The sequence below is a fragment of the Gymnoscopelus braueri genome, assembly GCF_963280865.1.
Source record: "Gymnoscopelus braueri genome assembly, chromosome: 2".
Lineage (NCBI taxonomy): Eukaryota > Metazoa > Chordata > Actinopteri > Myctophiformes > Myctophidae > Gymnoscopelus > Gymnoscopelus braueri.
The window spans coordinates 22,378,994-22,397,718 of NC_137604.1; the positions used below are offsets into that span (position 1 = coordinate 22,378,994).

General features: G+C 42.3%; 2 protein-coding genes across 2 annotated transcripts in view; one reads left to right on the top strand and one right to left on the bottom strand.

Moving 5' to 3' along the window:
* The window catches only part of LOC308078581 (STE20-like serine/threonine-protein kinase), a 46,819-nt gene that overhangs the window by 6,247 nt on the left and 21,847 nt on the right, over positions 1 to 18,725 (top strand). The window contains exons 2-7 of the mRNA XM_080419801.1: positions 392 to 556; positions 8,245 to 8,293; positions 10,039 to 10,188; positions 15,568 to 15,640; positions 16,539 to 16,733; positions 17,334 to 17,415. Coding sequence (XP_080275927.1) covers positions 392 to 556; positions 8,245 to 8,293; positions 10,039 to 10,188; positions 15,568 to 15,640; positions 16,539 to 16,733; positions 17,334 to 17,415 — 714 coding nt within the window. The remainder of the gene's footprint in view (positions 1 to 391; positions 557 to 8,244; positions 8,294 to 10,038; positions 10,189 to 15,567; positions 15,641 to 16,538; positions 16,734 to 17,333; positions 17,416 to 18,725) is intronic.
* LOC308103032 (putative E3 ubiquitin-protein ligase makorin-1) lies at positions 11,536 to 13,108 on the bottom strand. Its single transcript, XM_080452884.1, has one exon. It carries the CDS (start codon positions 13,078 to 13,080, stop codon positions 11,692 to 11,694), a length of 1,389 nt encoding a protein of 462 aa, XP_080309010.1. The 5' UTR covers positions 13,081 to 13,108; the 3' UTR covers positions 11,536 to 11,691.

Here is an 18,725-nt window from a genome sequence, read left to right on the forward strand (position 1 = left end):
TGAAGTTTAGATTTAAGAAGATCTGCATATTATCTGGTGAAAATATGTAATGTATTTACTGCAAAAAACGAATCCCAATGTCAAATTTTGTTCAAGCCCTACTTCATAGCAATAGCATCTCTATGGTCCCCCAATCCAAATGCACACACACACACACACACACACACACACACACACACACACACACACACACACACACACACACGCACACACACACCACCCCTTGCCTTTCCTTCTCCACACAGTTATATAAACCGGGATGGTCCATTTTTACATTAAAGCATGACGACGGTGTCACATACCAAAAGTAGCAAAACTACAAGCTCGTATAGATTGCATGATGATGACATAACATGAACTGGGCATAACACACTATATTTCCACCGTGCAGGCACAGAACAAGCAGACGGGTGTCCTGGCCGCTGCCAAAGTCATCGACACCAAGACGGAGGAGGAGCTGGAGGACTACATGGTGGAGATAGACATCCTGGCTTCATGCGACCACCACAACATAGTCAAGCTGCTGGACGCGTTCTACTACGAGAGCAAGCTCTGGGTGAGTGGACCGGACTGGAGAGAGTGACTCACAGGGGAATCTGGAGACTCGGTTGTCTCCTGGCTGTGGTAACTTCTGCCCAAGGCGGCGGGCATAATGACGCCCCCTCCCCCCCCCCCCGCCCCTCCCCCCCATTTTTCAAAATAATTTCTGGAATAACATTCATTTTTAATCCCGTATAAAGAAAAAATACAAAGATAAAGAAGTAGTGAAACTAGCAGATCTAAAAGCCCCCAACGCATCGCATTGTGACGCGTTGTGAGCTTGTAGATTGGCTATTTGCATTATTAAATAGGGCTTAAGTGGCTAATTCACTGTGTATGTTTGTAGGTTTGGGTCCCAGGTAGACAAATGTAGGTTTCCACCCGACAGAGACAATATAGTATTACGTTAACAGTGATGTACAATACAATCTGTTGAGCCTGCTCCTTTTTAGAACGGAATCCAATGTCCAAAACGCATAACTGCACTGCACACATCTATGTAGGCTATTTTCATTATTAAATAGGGCTCAAGTGGCTAATTCATAATGTATTTTTGTAGGTTTGGGTCCCAGGGAGACTCTTTGGGGCTCGAGCTGAAGAAGTTTGGGAGCCCCTGCTTTAGTGGGATTAGATTTGTGTTATTCTGTTCCCCCCCCCTTAGGCTGTAGCTCCTTTGACCGCCTATATTTTGTTTATACAACTTGGTGCATGTTTCAGGGGATTTGTGGTGGTATATAATAATGATGATCACCTCTGTAGGTGGTCTTAACCACTTTAAACATGGCGTGCCTGTTTTGGGCAATGTAAAAGAATTTCAGTAATTTTCAAAAGATTTCAGAAATAGCTCAAATAGAAGATCTACAAGCTCACAACGCTGCGCAATGCGACGCGCTGTAGACATGAAGATCGACAAATGTATTTATTTTATTAAATAGGGCTTAAGTTAAAAACACTGAAACACAAGGTGGCCACTTTGCTTGTCTTCTATATTAGTAGTTCAAAATAAATGTCATGCCAAGAACCCCCAAATTGATATATATTTGGCTGCTAACCCCCATCTTTTTGGGCCAGGGACCCCCAGCAGAGAATATGTGTTAAAATGTTTTTGTTAAAAAACACTTTCAAGATTTTTCAAAATGTTCTAAAATAGCCGATCTGTTCTTTTTGAATAGCCAACGTATAAAATATGGATATGGATAAAGGGGTAAAAAGTACTGTATTGTGATGCTGTAATAACAAATTTAGCTGGGGACCCCCTGGAACCCCCTCAAAGACCGCTGGGGGTCCCCGGACCCCACTTTGAGAACCACTGTTCTATATAATTCATGAGACTGTATTCATATTCATATTCTGTATTCAACTTCTGTCATCGGAGGCCTTGTGTCTTGTGATTGCTACTGTCACACTGGTGGTGACAAAGCCACAGACTACTAGTGATTTTCAATGGAAGCCAGGCGACATGGAGCTGCAAACTGACACCAGACATGTGCCAAATCAAAGTTGAGCTGGCTAAAATGAAAGAAAAATGTATTCTTGCCGTAAACCACTTCCCTGTGCTATTTAGCCCTAACCATTTGGCCTTTTCACTTACCCAGTTTGACTTGAGCAACACTTCTACAGTGACTCAGTTGCAGTTTAGCTGGCTTCACTTGGCCATTATGTAGCTTTTGTAGCTGCTAGTGTGAGAACACAGCATAAGGTTACAGGGTGCTTACAGCGGTGTGCTCTATGCACCCTATAGCTCCAGGAATGCCTTGGACTTGTAATAGCTTTGCCCTGAGTGACTAGCAACTAAATTGACAGGATTATACTGTGTCCTTGGAATGTTTTTCTGATGAGGAAATGGCTTGCTCTTAAAACATTGATTGTAGGTTGGATTTTCTATATCTATAGGGCCTGGCGGCAGATATACAAGGTCATAGCGCGGCACGAAGTGTACTTGTAGATCTGCTATTTCTTTTATGTCAGAATAATCCAAAAATAGCACAAATAGCCGATCTACAAGCTAGGTAGGCTATTTCGCTGTTCTAACAGGGGTTAAGTGGTGAATGTTACTGTGAGGCTTGTACCATAATATGTACAGGTACAGACTCACTGTAGTTTTCCTATCACACTTCCTGGTCAAAGTTCATGATTGTGAACGACAGAAATAAGCTGCTTTAGACAGTTTCGAGTTGTTAATCATCATACCAGACCATAAAGAATCCATCTGCTTTTTTGACATGAAACCATTTCATCCACCTGTGTTCACAGCAGTAGCCTATACTTTAATTATTAAAATATTCCAAGAATAATCACTACAAAGTATGAGCGTCTGTCTGTCTGTCTGTCTGTGTGTCTGTCTGTCTGTCTGTCTGTCTGTCTGGATCTTTGTATGCATGCTTCTCCAGTAGGCCACATAAGTACCTCCACTGTTATTTTTTTCACATCATGTTTATACTTTTTGAAATAGTATTAGTCAACCTTAATTTTATAATGGAAGTCAATGGGTCAGTGATCAGGGTTGAAACCTTGCCCAAATTTGGAGTCATTCATCATAGATCGTCACTGATGTCATAGATGACTGATACCACAGACAACCAGCTAGGTTTAGTTTGGTTGACTTCCTGCATTCTATTGGTTAGTCTTTTGGGAGATATGTTAACTTAGCCCAGATGCACAGTCGATAACGATTATTGCTTTGGCCTTTACTCTGACACTGAAAAAGTGTTCATGAATAAAGCAATAGTAGTTTCGTTTTGTGCACCCAACCAAATAACAAGACTTGTGTGTCTTCTTTATTATGGACAGGTCTAAGAATATGTAATTGTGATGAAACAATAAACTGTTTTTTCTGACCTTTATTAACCACTTTAAACAATATACAACCTTGGTCAGACTACTGTAATCAAATCCTATTTGTTTCTCAAATTTGATCTTTGGGAGTGACTGTACACACTTATTATTATTTTATTAGCATTTTCAACACATACATACATGCATACATACATATGTACATGCATGCAAAGACCGAAGCAAACAGAAACAAATATATACCACATGCCTAGGTTCAAACATACGATAACAGGAAAACATAAGAGTAATACAATACAGTTAAATGTGGTTAAATTAAAAAAAAGTTAAATAAAATGTAATAAAATTAAATATTTTCGAGATTTAATCATTATAAGTAATCAGATTTATGTGTTCAGACTGATGTGGCTCATTTCTGATTTGCAAAAATTGGATCCCATGTGATTTTCGGTTTTTATTTTCTTCGTAAAAACAGTGTAAGACCAGTGTACCCGTCTATACTTAGTATGTTCCTTTTCCCCCTCTACACCAAAAATAGCTCAGCTATTACCCAGAATAAGGAACCCCACGATTCAAGTGGTTAACAGTTTTTTTTCCTGCAAATCAAACAAAATATATCGATATCGTCTCTGTCGGGTGGAAAGCTATGTCCAAAACTTGAACTTACTTTTCAGGCTTCAAGTAGTAGCAGATCGACAAGCTCAGATCTGCTACTTTTGATACTGTTGTGTGACGCTGTAGTATGATCAAGTATCATTAATTTACACAAAAGCACAACAAGTTAGAATATGGAGTTAAGAGGTTTCGGCCCCGGCAGCAACGATATGTAGGTCAGGTCTCTTTGTAGTAGTATTACTGGTTGCTGATGAGATGTGATAGCCTTGGCTCACTCCAGCCTTGTTCCCAAGGACCAAACAAAGCTTCGAGAAGGAGGACAGAGAGGGAAAAGGGGAAGAATTTGGACCCATAGAAAGCCAGCATAATGACATAAGTATGCAGCGTTGACTCCCGTGACTCAATACATAAACACAGTACATAGATGTAGGGTTCATAAAGTGTCATGATTACCTGAGTATTTAGTTACACTGCAGTGCAATGAGTGCTCAGCCCTTTCCTCCCCATTGTCTAGTAAACAATAGACACAGCCCAATGAGGGCTGTCTTCTGATTGTTATCTTCACGTACATGGCTGGCTCCCACCCGGGTGTGCAAATACTAGAAAAGATTTCCTAGAAGAGCAGGGGTTCCCTTTATCAAACCTTTCCATGCCAAGGACTCCCAAAAAGCCATGGCTTTAAAAAAAAATAAGAAAAAAGAAAATAGCTAAACTAGCCCATCTACAAGCTCACAACAAGTATTTTAGTTATTGTCCTTCTTTTTCCCCTTTTAAATACACAATAATCTTATGAATTATATTATATACAAGACCCCCACCTTTTCTTCCCCTTTCCAATCCACCCCCGTCCCCTCCTGGTGGCCCCCCGGGGGGGGGGGGGGCGTGCGGCCGTGGGCCTATAGACTAGTGATTTTCAACCCGTGAGGGTCCATTTGGTTCCATTTGTACACGCTCAGAGTTACAGACCTGGTCCATTTGGACGTTGAGAGCCCAGGACCACTCCTCCTGGAGATGAAAGACATTTGGAGCAGGGTCTACAAAGTGCTTCTGTCAGGATATGATTGACAAAAATAACATTGTTTGATAAATCATCATTGTCATCATCAGGCACATGGTTGACAAAGCCCAGCCTACATTGTCATTGTTGCATTGTTCAGTTTTCCCCAAACACAGACAGCATGGCTGACATTTCAGCCTGACATGTACGGGTGCAGCAGTTAATCAAACTTAATCATAACAAAATATTTCAGTAATTATAAAGAACTAGTCCATACCCGTGGGGGGATATGCGCACATGATCTGGCAACCCGGGAGGCAGTTCGTCCCATAGCTCGCGGGGCAATCCCACAGCTGGGCAGCCGTAACAATGGCGACATGCTTTTACACAAAAACGCTAATAAACAGCTGAGATTTGGTGAAAAACGGGCTTCGCTGTTCCGTGCACATGGTAATGGTCAATGTCTGTGTGCAAATTCAGATCAATTGCTCCAGCCAGTGAGGAGAACCGAGCAGAAGAGATTTGGGTCTCACCACGATTTTGGCCTCACCGGAGGTTTGTGGAATTATAGGAGGATGATTGATAATTTAGTGAAATAATCAATTAGTAATTGATCCCTTTTGGGCAATGGGCATGTCATCATTAATAATGAAAAGTTTAAAGAATTTTCAAAAACTTTCAGAAGATATATTTTTTTGCATCATTATTGTGTGGCGAAGTAGGGCTTATGAGTAATTACTCCATTTGTATACGTATTTATTTTAATATCAGTCAAAACATTGGTAATCGGTGGTCTAGGACTTTCCAAAATGGGGATTGGCATGGGACCCAGCATGAGTCCAACTTTGTTTATATGAATGAGGTCATCTGGACAATAAGTCAACAAATCACCAAGTGCAACACAGTACAAGCCAATGTGGTTTTGTTTGGCGGTTGGAACCGCTACTTCCTCAATTGTACACAAAATAACACAAGCTATTGGATTGTGCAGCCAACCATCTTGTAAACTGGCAGAGAATGAACTTCCATCCATTGAGTGAATGAAAGAGAGTTGAACCTTTTTTAAAGGGAACTTTCAACATGGCTAGTGATGTATGACGATTGGCCAGGCAGGCTCCGCACTGAGGAAGTGTTTTCACGTTGCTGTTAGCTACCTATAGGGATTGGTTACAACAGTGGTTCTCAAACCTTTTCGTGCCAAGGACCCCTAAATTGATATGTATTTGGCCACGGACCCCCCCCACCTGAAAACCCTTTGTGCCAGGAACAACATTTTCAATATATGTCAAAATCTTTCAAAAATAGCAGATGTACAAGCTTGTTCTGTGAGCTTGTAGATCTGATATTTTAGAATAGCCAACATATAAATGGATACGGTGGTTAAAATGATTGTGGTGCTATGTTGCAAACTAGCACCACAAACAACTCTTGCGAGGGACCCCCTGGAATTGGTATTATCATTCTAAACCTACGTGTGTGTTCCTGCTATTCTACATACAGCCGACCAGCTGAAGAAATCACTGATTGAGGCTTAAACCGTTGCTTTTCATGAAATAAGCGAGACCATTAGGGTTTTACGGAAGGTGCTTCTGAATATATACAGATTACAGAAGCATGTGTTCTGTTGTTAGTTTGACCAATTAAAATACTGTTTAATCCTAAAATAAAACATCTATTATTAGTGTAGGGCTTGACTTTAACAGCCACATGGTGCAGAGCAGCACTATTAAAGTTACAAGCCAAGAGAAAGACACGCTGGCCTCTTTGGAATCCTAATGACCAGTTGTGGAGACTGAGAACTTTAATCCATAGCTAGCTATATGGCTAGAACAGAGTGCTTATAATCCAAATAGGATTAGACTTTCCATGATGTGTGTGTGTGTGTGTGTGTGTGTGTGTGTGTGTGTGTGTGTGTGTGTGTGTGTGTGTGTGTGTGTGTGTGTGTGTGTGTGTGTGTGTGTGTGTGTGTGTGTGTGTGTGTGTGTGTGTGTGTGTGTGTGTGTGTGTGTGTGTGTGTGTGTGTGTGTGGCTACAGTGGCATCTGTAGCAATACATTAGCAGTATTAGGTTAGCTTAGCTTTCTAGTGTGATGCTGACTCTTTTTCTGTCACAACAGTGATGTGTGGACAAGAGGCAGGCATTTGCAGGCGTGAGGCCACTCAACCATCACACCCCAGGAAGAGGAAGATATTAGCCACAGTTATGCAACGCTGTAACCATCGAAAATAAATTTGATGGTTGGTTTTTCGGATCATAATTTGGAGAACTAGCCTGGGCCACAGGATACAGCCTACATTTAACCACATAAGCCCTGCCTACAGTATATACTTGGTCATACTACGATTAGCGGGAAAAGCTGCATATTGTGAGCTTGTTGATGCGGCTACTTTTGCAAATTTTTTACATTCACAAATTACGGACACCAGGTTGAAACTCGAAAGCGGTCAAGATGCTCTCGCCATCTTCCGAGAAATGTTTCACTCAAACCACGAGAAAGGATTTTCCACAATGCCATTTCAAAGCGTTCAATGGGAGCTTTTCAAGACCCGCCGTTTTCCACTTTCAACAACAAAGCCATTTCCAAGACACACAAAGCCCCGAGTCTTGAGACAATCTGCTCTATTCAGCGTGCGGAGCTCTTCTACTGTTGTTTCTGTGTAGGCGTGCTGTTGTTTTAGTGGCTCTGCTCCCGTACAATGGGCCCTAGCACTGGACTGTGAAGAGCGAGCAGAGAGAGGAACTGTGAGCCAATGCTGTGGCTTCCTCTCCCACTCATCCACACGCACGCACGCGTGTGCGTGCACACACACACACACAAAATGTCAAATACATCTTGTTCTATATAGAGGGAGGTTAACATACTGCTGCAACTGTTGATTATTTTATTTTATTTATTTAGGTTCGATAAATTGAATAATCGACAATTGTGAAAGGTTAAAAGTCAAATAATGGCCGATAAATATCGGCCAAACGGCTATATCAGTAGGTTCTAATGAGACAGTACTGTATTTACTCCATATTCTAACTTTTTGTGTTTTTTCGTAAATGAATGCCCTACTTGATCATACTACAGCGTCACACACAAGTAGCAGATCCACAAGCTCGAAACGCTACTCGTTTTGAGCTTGTAGATCGGCTGCTTTTGCTGTTTTTTTAATCCTGAAAAGTAACAGTTTTGGACATGTGAGGTTTCCACCCGACAGTGACGATTTGTTACCTTGGTTATTATGCCTGATGCTTTTAGTGAGGGTTTGTATTCAGAGGATGACAGTGGATTTGTCTCTTCTTATCTCCCTCAGATCCTCATAGAGTTCTGTGGTGGTGGGGCAGTGGATGCCGTCATGCTGGGTGAGTCAGCGTTTCTACTTTGAATGCAATTTACATACAATTTACATAGTCAAAACACAAACGGTGCCGAAAGTAGCCGATCTTCAAGCTCACAGCAATGAGGCACAACAAACAACAAAGAACGCACACAGAAAACAAGTGGAACAACTAGACCACTTCTAGACGTCTTTAAGTCGATGCAACCCTAACTACACATGGTATCTTTCATCAATTACACCAGATCTAACCCATGTAAAAAAAGCTCAAAATGCGTCATGAGCTTGTAGATCGGCTATCTTCAAATTGTTATGAATGTCACCTATAATGACATGCTCAAAATTAGGATTCAGCATCAATTATTTTATTAAATGATCGATTGTCAATTATATATTTTTTCATAATCGATTAAATCGATTAGTTGGATTAACTGTTGGCACTCTCCTATCTTCATGTGGTACCCTGGGTCCCCTTACACACAGGGTTGGGAAGTAACGGATTACGTGTAACGCCGTTACGTAATCAGAGTAAAAAAAAAACGTAACGGTAACGTCTTAGAGTACATTTTAAAATGTGTAATCTGGATTACAGTAACGGGGGTGTTGTAACGGGGGTTACATGAGGATTACATTCTCCCCTTCCCCTCATTAATTTTACAAACAAGTTATAAATTATTATAACACCAAACAACCACCTGCAAGAGCGCACACTCCGCACAGACGGCAATGAATTGGAGTTGAGCGCAGCACGCACCTCTCTGTGTAAAATCCTCACAGTGGAGGCTGCTGCTGCGTCAGGAGCGGTGTTGCCAGAAATTGCGAGAGAAATAAGCAACCATGTCTATGAAAACAAGCCCAAAAGAAGCGACTATAAAAGGCCACACGAGCACTTCAAAGCTATATATGTCGTCCATTAAACAATGTGCATATTTATATATGTTGGCTATTTGAAAATAGATGATCTACAAGCTCACAACCGTTCTACCATTATTTACAAGCAACTTCAGAAAAATAAGCCCAATGTGGCTTATAATAATCAGACCAGGCAACACTGGAGACGGGGAGATACTAGATAGGAGAGCATATTGGATTGGGGATAAATAATGGGTAGCGCACTCTTCTCTTTTAGGTCAAATAAAATGAGGCTTTTTATTTAAAGAGTAGCCTACGGGGTATAAATATAATTTTATAGGGCTGAGTTCTTTGTAGACTATATAAATGAAAATGAGTCTTTACTGTCTAGTCAATGTTTTAAACTCATGCCATGTCTATCTAAATGAGTGTCAGCCAGGAATGTAAAAATGTCAAAAAGAGACTTTATTTGCCACTTTGACCACACATGGATGGAGTTTAGATCCCATAGGGACGGTTGTGTTATTTAAAATTAGCTAGTTGTTGGTTCTCAAACAATCAAAATGGAACTGTAGGTCAAGATGCATTTTCTTATGATCTGTTATTAGTTGACACAATGACTCTACAGTAATGTAACTGTTCAGAGAGGTCAAACTCTTAACAATTAAATGACCTTAACCATATTTCTGTTGTCCTTATCTTAATTGCATACATTCTTGTCTATCAATGGTAAAACTTGTATTATCTAATTAAATAGAGTTCTGCTTAAAAGTAATCCAAAAGTAACTGAAAGTAACTAGTAGTTACTTTTTAAATCGAGTAATCGGGATTACGTTACTGACTACATTTTTTAGCAAGTAACTTGTAACTGTAGGGGATTCCTTTTGAAAAGTAACCATCCCAACCCTGCTTACACAGAACTGGAGAGGGCCCTGACAGAGCCCCAGATCAGAGTGGTGTGTAAGCAGACGTTGCAGGCCCTCGTCTATCTGCACGACAACAAGATCATCCACCGAGACCTGAAGGCTGGCAACATCCTCCTCTCGCTGGACGGAGACGTCAAGCTGGGTAAGCTTTTATATCGTCGCTGTCGGGGCAGGAACCTCTTATCGCCATATTTTTTTAACCGTAAATTAACGCCCTATACTTGATCATACTACAGGGTCACACAAAAGCATCAAAAGTAGCAGATCCACAAGCTTTTGATCTTGTGGATCTGGTACTTTTGCTATTTTTGAATTTGAATCCTGAAAAGTAACAGTTTTGGAGATTTTGGAGACGCAAGGCACTCATCAGAAAGTTAAAAAAAGAAGAAGCTTTGATTCAGTTTATGATAGAACAGAGGAAACGTGTTTCGGCCTAAGTGGACATGTTTATTCAATCTGTTCTATAGTGAACCAAGCCTTTTTTTAATTTAACCCACTTGTGTTAAAGGCTGTGCGACAAAGTATAAATTAGTCTTTAGCCTGCTTCTGTCGATGTTTCAAATGTTCCAATTTGTTACTCCAGCTTAGTTCTGACGGAGGCCTCGCCTTTTGGTCATCACAGGTGTTGCAGATTAGGTGAGATTTAAGACATATAAAAAATGTGCACTTTGGAATTTGTAGAGATAATGTATTTTTCTTCCATTCCATCCCATGGGACAAGAAGAGGAAAGCCTAATTTACACTTCGCCACATGATGGTGAAAATAAGGGAAGCGTAACAAGAATAAAAGAGGTCCGCAAAAACAGACGCCGCTGTGCAAATCACAACGATTCAGTTGTGGTTTGTTTTGGTCGAAAGGTTGTGAAGTGCACAGCAAAGTTTACTCGGAGCAGTGGCTGTGTGGACTTCTCTTATTCTTGTTACGCATATTTTTTTGTCCTGCACCAGCGTCTACATGAATGTGCAAAACAATTCCTTTTGATTCGAAAATAAGGGAAGTGTCACGTGTTACCGCTTGAAAATCGGAGTGAACCCGTCGTACGATGAAGTGTAAACTAGGCTTGAGCCATAAGCGTGCATGTGTGCAGTAAAAGAAGTGGATCACGGGCTCCACCAGCCAGTTGAGTTCAGTTCAGTGCATGAGAAGAGGATGTAGCCCAAAACACCACCACAGTCATCACTAGTACAGTAAGTGGAAATGTGTTAACAGTGGGTCAATCCTCTGTCTCGGATATATATTTACTGTATATAGATATATATATGGAGAGAGTTATATACAAACACCTGGGTAGATGATAAACAGGTCAAACCCACACCCACAAATAAACATGATATGGTTTATTAGCAATATTCCCCCAAAAAATTAGATACCATTTATATGGGTTTGTTTGCCTTTTTTTTCCTTTTACATGAACCGTACAAGGATAGATTCACAAGGACAGGTTTCTAGAAAATGTTTAGCACGAGTGCACCGACCTATTAAGTTCCTTATTAGCGGCCCGATTAAAGGCACTGCCACAACACGGGGAGGGGAAGGGGGTACTGTCCATCACTCACACGAGACAGTTTATTCTAAGTGCCTAGTATAGGTGGAGGAGAAACGGGTTAGGTGGGGGGGGGTGTGTGTGTGTGTGTGGGGGGGCTGCTATAGGTAAATCTCGTAGATATCGTCCAGCTCCTCGTGAAACAAGTCCCATTCGTCCTCGGAGTCGGTGTTGTCGTCGTCGGTGCCCGCGGCCAGCAGCATGAGAAGCATCTCGCTCAGCTCCAGGGTCACCATCTCCTCGTCCTCGTTGTCGAACGAGTCTGTGCTCTCCCGCTCGTCGAAGAGGTCCCAAAGGGGCGTTCGCCTCGAGTTCTGGCTCCTTCTGTTGGTTCCTGCCTGCCTCCGCTGGGGTTGTGCTTCCTCCAGGCGACCGTCGGGGAAGGCATGCTTGTAGAAGCAGTTGGAGCCAAACGGGCAGTTTCCACGGCCCTCGTCGAAATATCGGCACTTTTTAGTCCCCATGCCGTCCTTGTATTTCTGGATGAGTTTCTGCTTGTCCTCCTTGTCTTCCACCCAGTACTCACTGGGGATGACAAAGTTGGATGTGATTCGACACTCGGGGCAAGACTTGATGATTTTGCTTTCGAACTGCTTGGCGCTCCTCCACTTGCGGATGCACTTGAGACAGTAGCAGTGGTTGCAGTTGGAGAGGATTCCGAAGCGGCGCTCGCTGGGGTTGGTCTTCTCGAACACCACCTCCATGCACACGCCACACATCATGTCCTTGCTGCGCTGGATGGCGAAGGAGATCTCCATGTCCTTTTCATGGGCCTCGATGCAGGCCTTGGTGTGCTCCGATCGCTGGTTGTTGTCGGTGGGGTGGAGCACCTGCAGGCCGCACATGTCGCAGACGTCGCCGTGGAGGTACGCGCAGTTGAGGCGGTAGCGGCACTCGCCCATCAGGGCATATGGACACAGCTGCTTCCGCAGCTCCTTGTCGTCGTCGTCAACGGCCTGGTCCTTCTCCAGCTCTTCAATGAGAGGGACGACGGGCCCCTCCGCTTCCACAGGATCAGCCCGTCCGCAGTAGGGCTGCCCTGGCACAAACTCTGCAGCGTTGACCCAGTCCACTGCCCCTAAGCCACGGGGGGGCGCCTCCGCGGGGCTGTCCGCAGCGCCGCCTGGTGGTCCACTGGGCATGGGCTCTGAGGCGCTGGCGAGCGGGAGGGGGGCGGATGGCAGCGGCGGCGGCGTGAGAACGTGCGAGTCGTCCTGCTTCGCCGGTTTAGAGTGTTCAAACCTGCACCGGTCCCCGAACACACAGTTTCCTTTCTGAAAGAATTTGCAAATCATGGCTGCAGGAGTGCTGCTGGCGAGATCATGGGAATATCGACAGTTGACCCCTTCTTTGCAAAGCCCGTGCATGAAGTACCTGCAGGTTACGTGTTTGGTCCAGCAGCCTCCGGTTGTTGCTGTTGTTATTGTTGTTGTTGTTGTTGCTGCCGTAGACACCGCTACTACCGCTGCCGCTGCTGCTGCCTCCGCCATTGCTGTGTTTATGTTGTGTAGAAGACGCTCGCGCACAGCCAGCCCACAGCCAGCAGGCTGATTGCTTAGAACCGGGCTCAAGAGCCACTGAGAGGCCTAGCTGGTTTGTACGGCCAGCCAGTTGTCCTGGTACTCTGTGTAGGGTCAATATGTTCCTCAAGCGTCGCTGATTACCCTGCATTGCCTGATGCGTTATTCCTGGTTGGGTCTATGCTGTTCACTCTGGAAGGGTTAGGACTGGGTCTAATGTTGAAACACTTATAATCGGCTGATTGCTTAGAACCGGGCTCAAGAGCCACTGAGAGGCCTAGCTGGTTTGTACGGCCAGCCAGTTGTCCTGGTACTCTGTGTAGGGTCAATATGTTCCTCAAGCGTCGCTGATTACCCTGCATTGCCTGATGCGTTATTCCTGGTTGGGTCTATGCTGTTCACTCTGGAAGGGTTAGGACTGGGTCTAATGTCGATGATGATATGAGATTAACCCTGACAGACGGCTTGTTTTATAACCCTGAGGGTGGCTCCTGACATCACGGTGGTGATGTCAGGTGGTGTCAGGCCTTCCCACATATGGAGCTGGCTATGTCTATCATGCCCAAACCGGGGACTATGATGTCAGTCCTGGATGGTTCCGGTTATACCCGTATATGGGGTTTCTAGAAGGAGTGTTCTGATGTCAGAGCTAGGTGTGTTTTAGGAATCTCCTTTCCTAGCTATTCTATAACATCAGCCTTTGTCTCCATTTATGGAGATAGGCGAGTATGCCCCGAATGTTCGTAACAGCCGCCCCACGGGTTTCCCGTGGAAACACGTAAAAATATTTCAAGAACATTCCTGGCACCCTTCTGTTGACCAACTTAATAGGAACACCAGATTGAAATTGGCTTAAGAACCCCCAAAACATTAGCATGATTGCACTGCACATAATATGGTTCTGATAACGTTGCTGTAGATTCCACACGCTCTTTGCTGTAGTTTATGTAAAGAACAGCCAAGTTACAGTGATGAATTACAGTGACATATATATGATCAAATATAACAGTCCTTTTGTCAATAGATTCATATTATACCACAGGAATGCAGTTAATCAGTCTCCATAATATAATATTCCATGTAGCATATCGTCTCTGTCGGGTGGAAACCTCTTATGTCCAAAACTGTTACTTTTCAGCATCCAAATTCAGAAATAGCAAAAGTAGCAGATCTACAAGCTCAAAATGCGTTGCTTCGTGCCGTGTATCGAGGTTTCAGATCTTCTACTTTTGATACTTTTATGTGACGCTGTAATATGATCAAGTAGGGCATTAATTTACCAAAAAAAACACCAATAGTTAGAATATGGACATAAGAGGTTTCTGCCACAATATCCTTGCTGTCAGGCAGAAACCCAAATCTCAACCCTCTTAAGTCTCTTTGGTAAATCAATGCTCTACTTTTCCCCACAAGAGCGTCCCGAAAAGCAGCAAAAATAGCCGATCTAACTCAGGTTAACAACGCCTGCTCACCGTGTTGACATACCAGCATGAATCAATGATTGGACTCGGACTGCAATGTGCAAGGCAGCGGCCCGTGTTTATTGGCATGCAGTGTGTGCATCACACATGTAGCCACAACAGATGTGGTAATGGAGGTTGACTTTTAAGTGGGATGAGTCATTGCTGGTGGATGTAACAAGGCTGCTGTAATAATATAAATACACAATAGGCATTTTGTCCGGTGACATAAGTCACACGAATGTCACACTTGGCGGTTAGCGTGCTCGTGTTTGAAACAAAGCATGATGTCACCAATTCAAATACAGCAGCGGTTCCAAACCTTTTCTGGATCAGGACACCACTTGAAAATCTTGAAAGCATTCCATTCGTGACCCAACCATCTGACCACTTAACAGCCTATATTGGTCATATGGGTGTTTTTAATGATCACATGTTTATTTTAATGATCAAGCAATCAATAGTTTTTGTGCCTTGGATGAATGGAATGGAATGTTGCTATAATCAGTGGTTCTCAAACTTTTTCATCTCAAGGGCCTCCAAAATGATATGTATTTGGCCACGGACCCCCATCTCAAAATATGTTGTTCCAGGGACCCCCCACAAAGTTTTGAGTTGAAAATGTTCGCTTTAAAATATATATATATTCAAAGATTTGCAGGCATTTTCACGATTTTTCAAAAATAGCAGATCTACAAGCTCATAGCGCGGCACTCGGTGCAGTGCTATGAGCTTGTATATCTGCTATTTTTGAATAGCAAAAGTATAAAATAATGGTTAAAGTGGTTACACAGATACGTTCCCGTTTAAAGTGAAATAAATAAATATGACTTGTTGTTCTGTTAGTTAGAACCAAAGCGTTCTGTTCTTTAGAGTTGTTTTGGTTGTGTCTTTCCTTTGTTTCATTGGCTCAGTTGGTTGCTTTGTGGAAAGAAACAATGTTGGTGACATTCCTGTGGCTAATATTAGTGTCGTGTTGAATCGTCTGTCTTTCCAGCTGACTTCGGGGTGTCTGCGAAGAACACCAAAACACTACAGAGGAGAGACTCTTTCATCGGGACACCTTACTGGTGAGTGGATGATACCAGTGGAAAAATATAATGAGTGCAACAACAACTCAAAGATTCGGCTTGGGAGAAAAGTACAACAAAGATATCGTCACTGTCGAGCAGAAACCTATTTTTGTGTTTTTTTTGGTAAATTAACGCCCTACGTGATCATCCTACAGCGTCACACACAAGTATCAAAAGTAGCAGATCCACAAGCTCGAAAAGCGGCACGAAGGGACGCGTTTTGAGCTTGTAGATCTGCTACTTTTGATACTTTTGAATTTGAATCCTGAAAAGTATATATTTTTTTGACATATGAGGTTTCCACCCTACAGAGATGATATGTCAACAGTAGAAGTCTGTGTATTAACTAGTTATTTCACAACAGCAAGTTAACACTAATACACCTCACTGCAAATATGACTTTGCTTTATATGAGTTCCCTTAACTCATAATTGTAGGGCTGCAACAATGCATTATTTTCTTAGCGATTATTCCATCAATTACCTTTTCCATTAATCGAATAATCAATAATATATTTTTTACATATATTTTGTATTTAATAACACTGAATCAATGGAAAAGAAAAACGAATAGGTGTTTTCATTATTAAATCAATTGATTTAATAAACACGTAAGCTGTACTTTAGTTTATACTTAACCGTACCACAGTGTCACACAAAAATAACAAAAATAGCCAATCTACAAACTCACAATGTGTAGTATTGTGATGCCTTGTGAGCTTGTAGATCAGCTATTCTATGCTAATAGGGATGCCAAGTTGAAAGAGGTTAACTGTTGTAGCCTTTTTGGACTTCATGGTCCAATAGGGCTACTGTATTTTTTAAATGGATTAGTTTGAGTAAGTGTTGCACCCCTAGTTCCCTCACCTCATAATGGGATCATTCTCCAACCCCAGGATGGCTCCAGAGGTGGTGATGTGCGAGACGTCCAAGGACCGCCCCTACGACTACAAGGCCGACATCTGGTCCCTGGGGGTGACGCTGATCGAGCTGGCCCAGATCGAGCCCCCCAACCACGAGATGAACCCCATGAGAGTGCTGCTGAAGATAGCCAAGGCTGAGCCCCCCACCCTGATGCAGCCTTCACGCTGGTGAGACCTTCTCATCCCAGCCCAATACCCATATCGTCACTGTCGGGCAGAAACCTCATATCTCCATAGAATTCTTATTTTTTCTGTTTTTATACTACAGCGCCACTAAAGCATCAAAAATAGCAAAAGCTCGAAAGTTCGAGCTTTTTGAAATCTCAAGCTTTCGAGCTTTTGCTATGTTTGAATTTAAATCCTGAAAAGTCACAGTTTTGGACGTATGAGGTTTCCACCCAACAGACAATATGTCACCCTTTATTGTGTTTACGTTCGTTTATGTGCTAAAATAGCGGTTCGATATTGCTGCAATTGAATTATTCCGAGAATTTCTGGGTCTTAGTGCCATGTATAGTAAGTGTCCACGATATTTGTCACTATGCCAGTTACTTCATATGACACCACAGCCTGCACAGAACATCGTCTGGTAATGCATCCTTTGTCTATGGAGAAAATAACAGTCTTATAGACTGTGTGAACTTAATGTTTCTTATCCTACAAAATACTTATAGACGGCTTACATCCCAGATCCAGAATCTATGGTCAATATGAATTGTTGCCAATGATTATTTCAGTTGTTGAGCTGTCTCCACTCATGCATTCCAGGTCTCCAGAGTTCAGTGACTTCCTAAGGAGGTGTTTGGATAAGAACGTAGACAACAGATGGAATACGGCACAGCTCCTACAGGTACAATAACAAATACAGCGACGTGGAATTAATGATGGAAAATATGACATTTCTGTTCATTTCTTTCAGCCGTTTTTCATACAGATTAGGCTGTAGTGTGTAGGGCATTAATTTACGGGGGGAAAAACACAAAAAGTTAGAATATGTAGATAAGAGGTTTCTGCCCAACAGCAACGATATAATTGTGCCAGTAGTCCTATTCATTATTCAAGCGTGGGCACCCATATTGAACCTGAGGTGAACATCTGTTCACCCTGCTGAGCATGTCGCGTACAGCACCATGTGTGCTAGCGATGCTACCGCTCATCCCCTAGCACTTGAGCTGACGTCAGCTGACCAGGCGTTTCTTCTTCCCATGGGTTTAACCCATTCAATCCGTGTCATTTTAGATTATTTTTTTTGCTATAACCATTATTTTATACTTTACGCTATTCCAAAATAGCAGATATACAAGCTCTACAAGCTTGTATATCTGCTATTGTTTTGGGAAAAATCTTGAAAATGTTTGCAAATCTTTGAATATATATGTTTTTTAAAGTGAAAATGTTTAACTCAAATCTTTGCTTCTGGGGATTCTACAAATGTCTTCTAAATTCTAACATCCTAACAAAATCCTAATTTATGTTGCTGTAATAATAATGGTTCTCAAACTTTTTTCATGTCTAGGACCCCCATCTCAAAATATTTTGTTCCAGGGAGTCCCAGAAGCAAAGATTTGAGTTAAAGATGTATATATATATTCAAAGATTTTCACACATTCTCACGATTTCTTTTCAAACATAGCAGATCTACAAGCTACATAGCTTGTACATCTGTTATTTTTGAATAGCCAAAATAAATCTAAAGTGACACAGATGCGTTCCTGGATTAAATGCGTTAAATTGCTCTGCCAGTTACTTTCAGACAGGCAAGAGGGAGTTAGGACGTTATGTACAGGAGTCTACAGAGACACACCGAAAGCATTGTAATTATACTCCAAGAAAGGCTCAATGTGCTTGAAAATACAGCATAGTGTTCTACCACCATTGAAGGTGTTGATATGGAAGCAACTGTGTATTCTCAGGCCGGTGGTCCAATATGGGCAACATCTTTTTAGGCTGGAGTAAGCTTGTCTGGAGGGGGATATGTTGTTTTGAACGAGTTTAAAGATGAAAGGTTTAGGTTTAGGTCTAATTGCATTTACAGTATATTGCATAGATGTAGATACCTTTGAAAAACAAATCCTTACACAGCTAACACTAATTGAGATGTGTTGCTGTAAAGGTACAATCTAGCTTGATAGCATTTTCTTATGAATTGATAAAACCAAA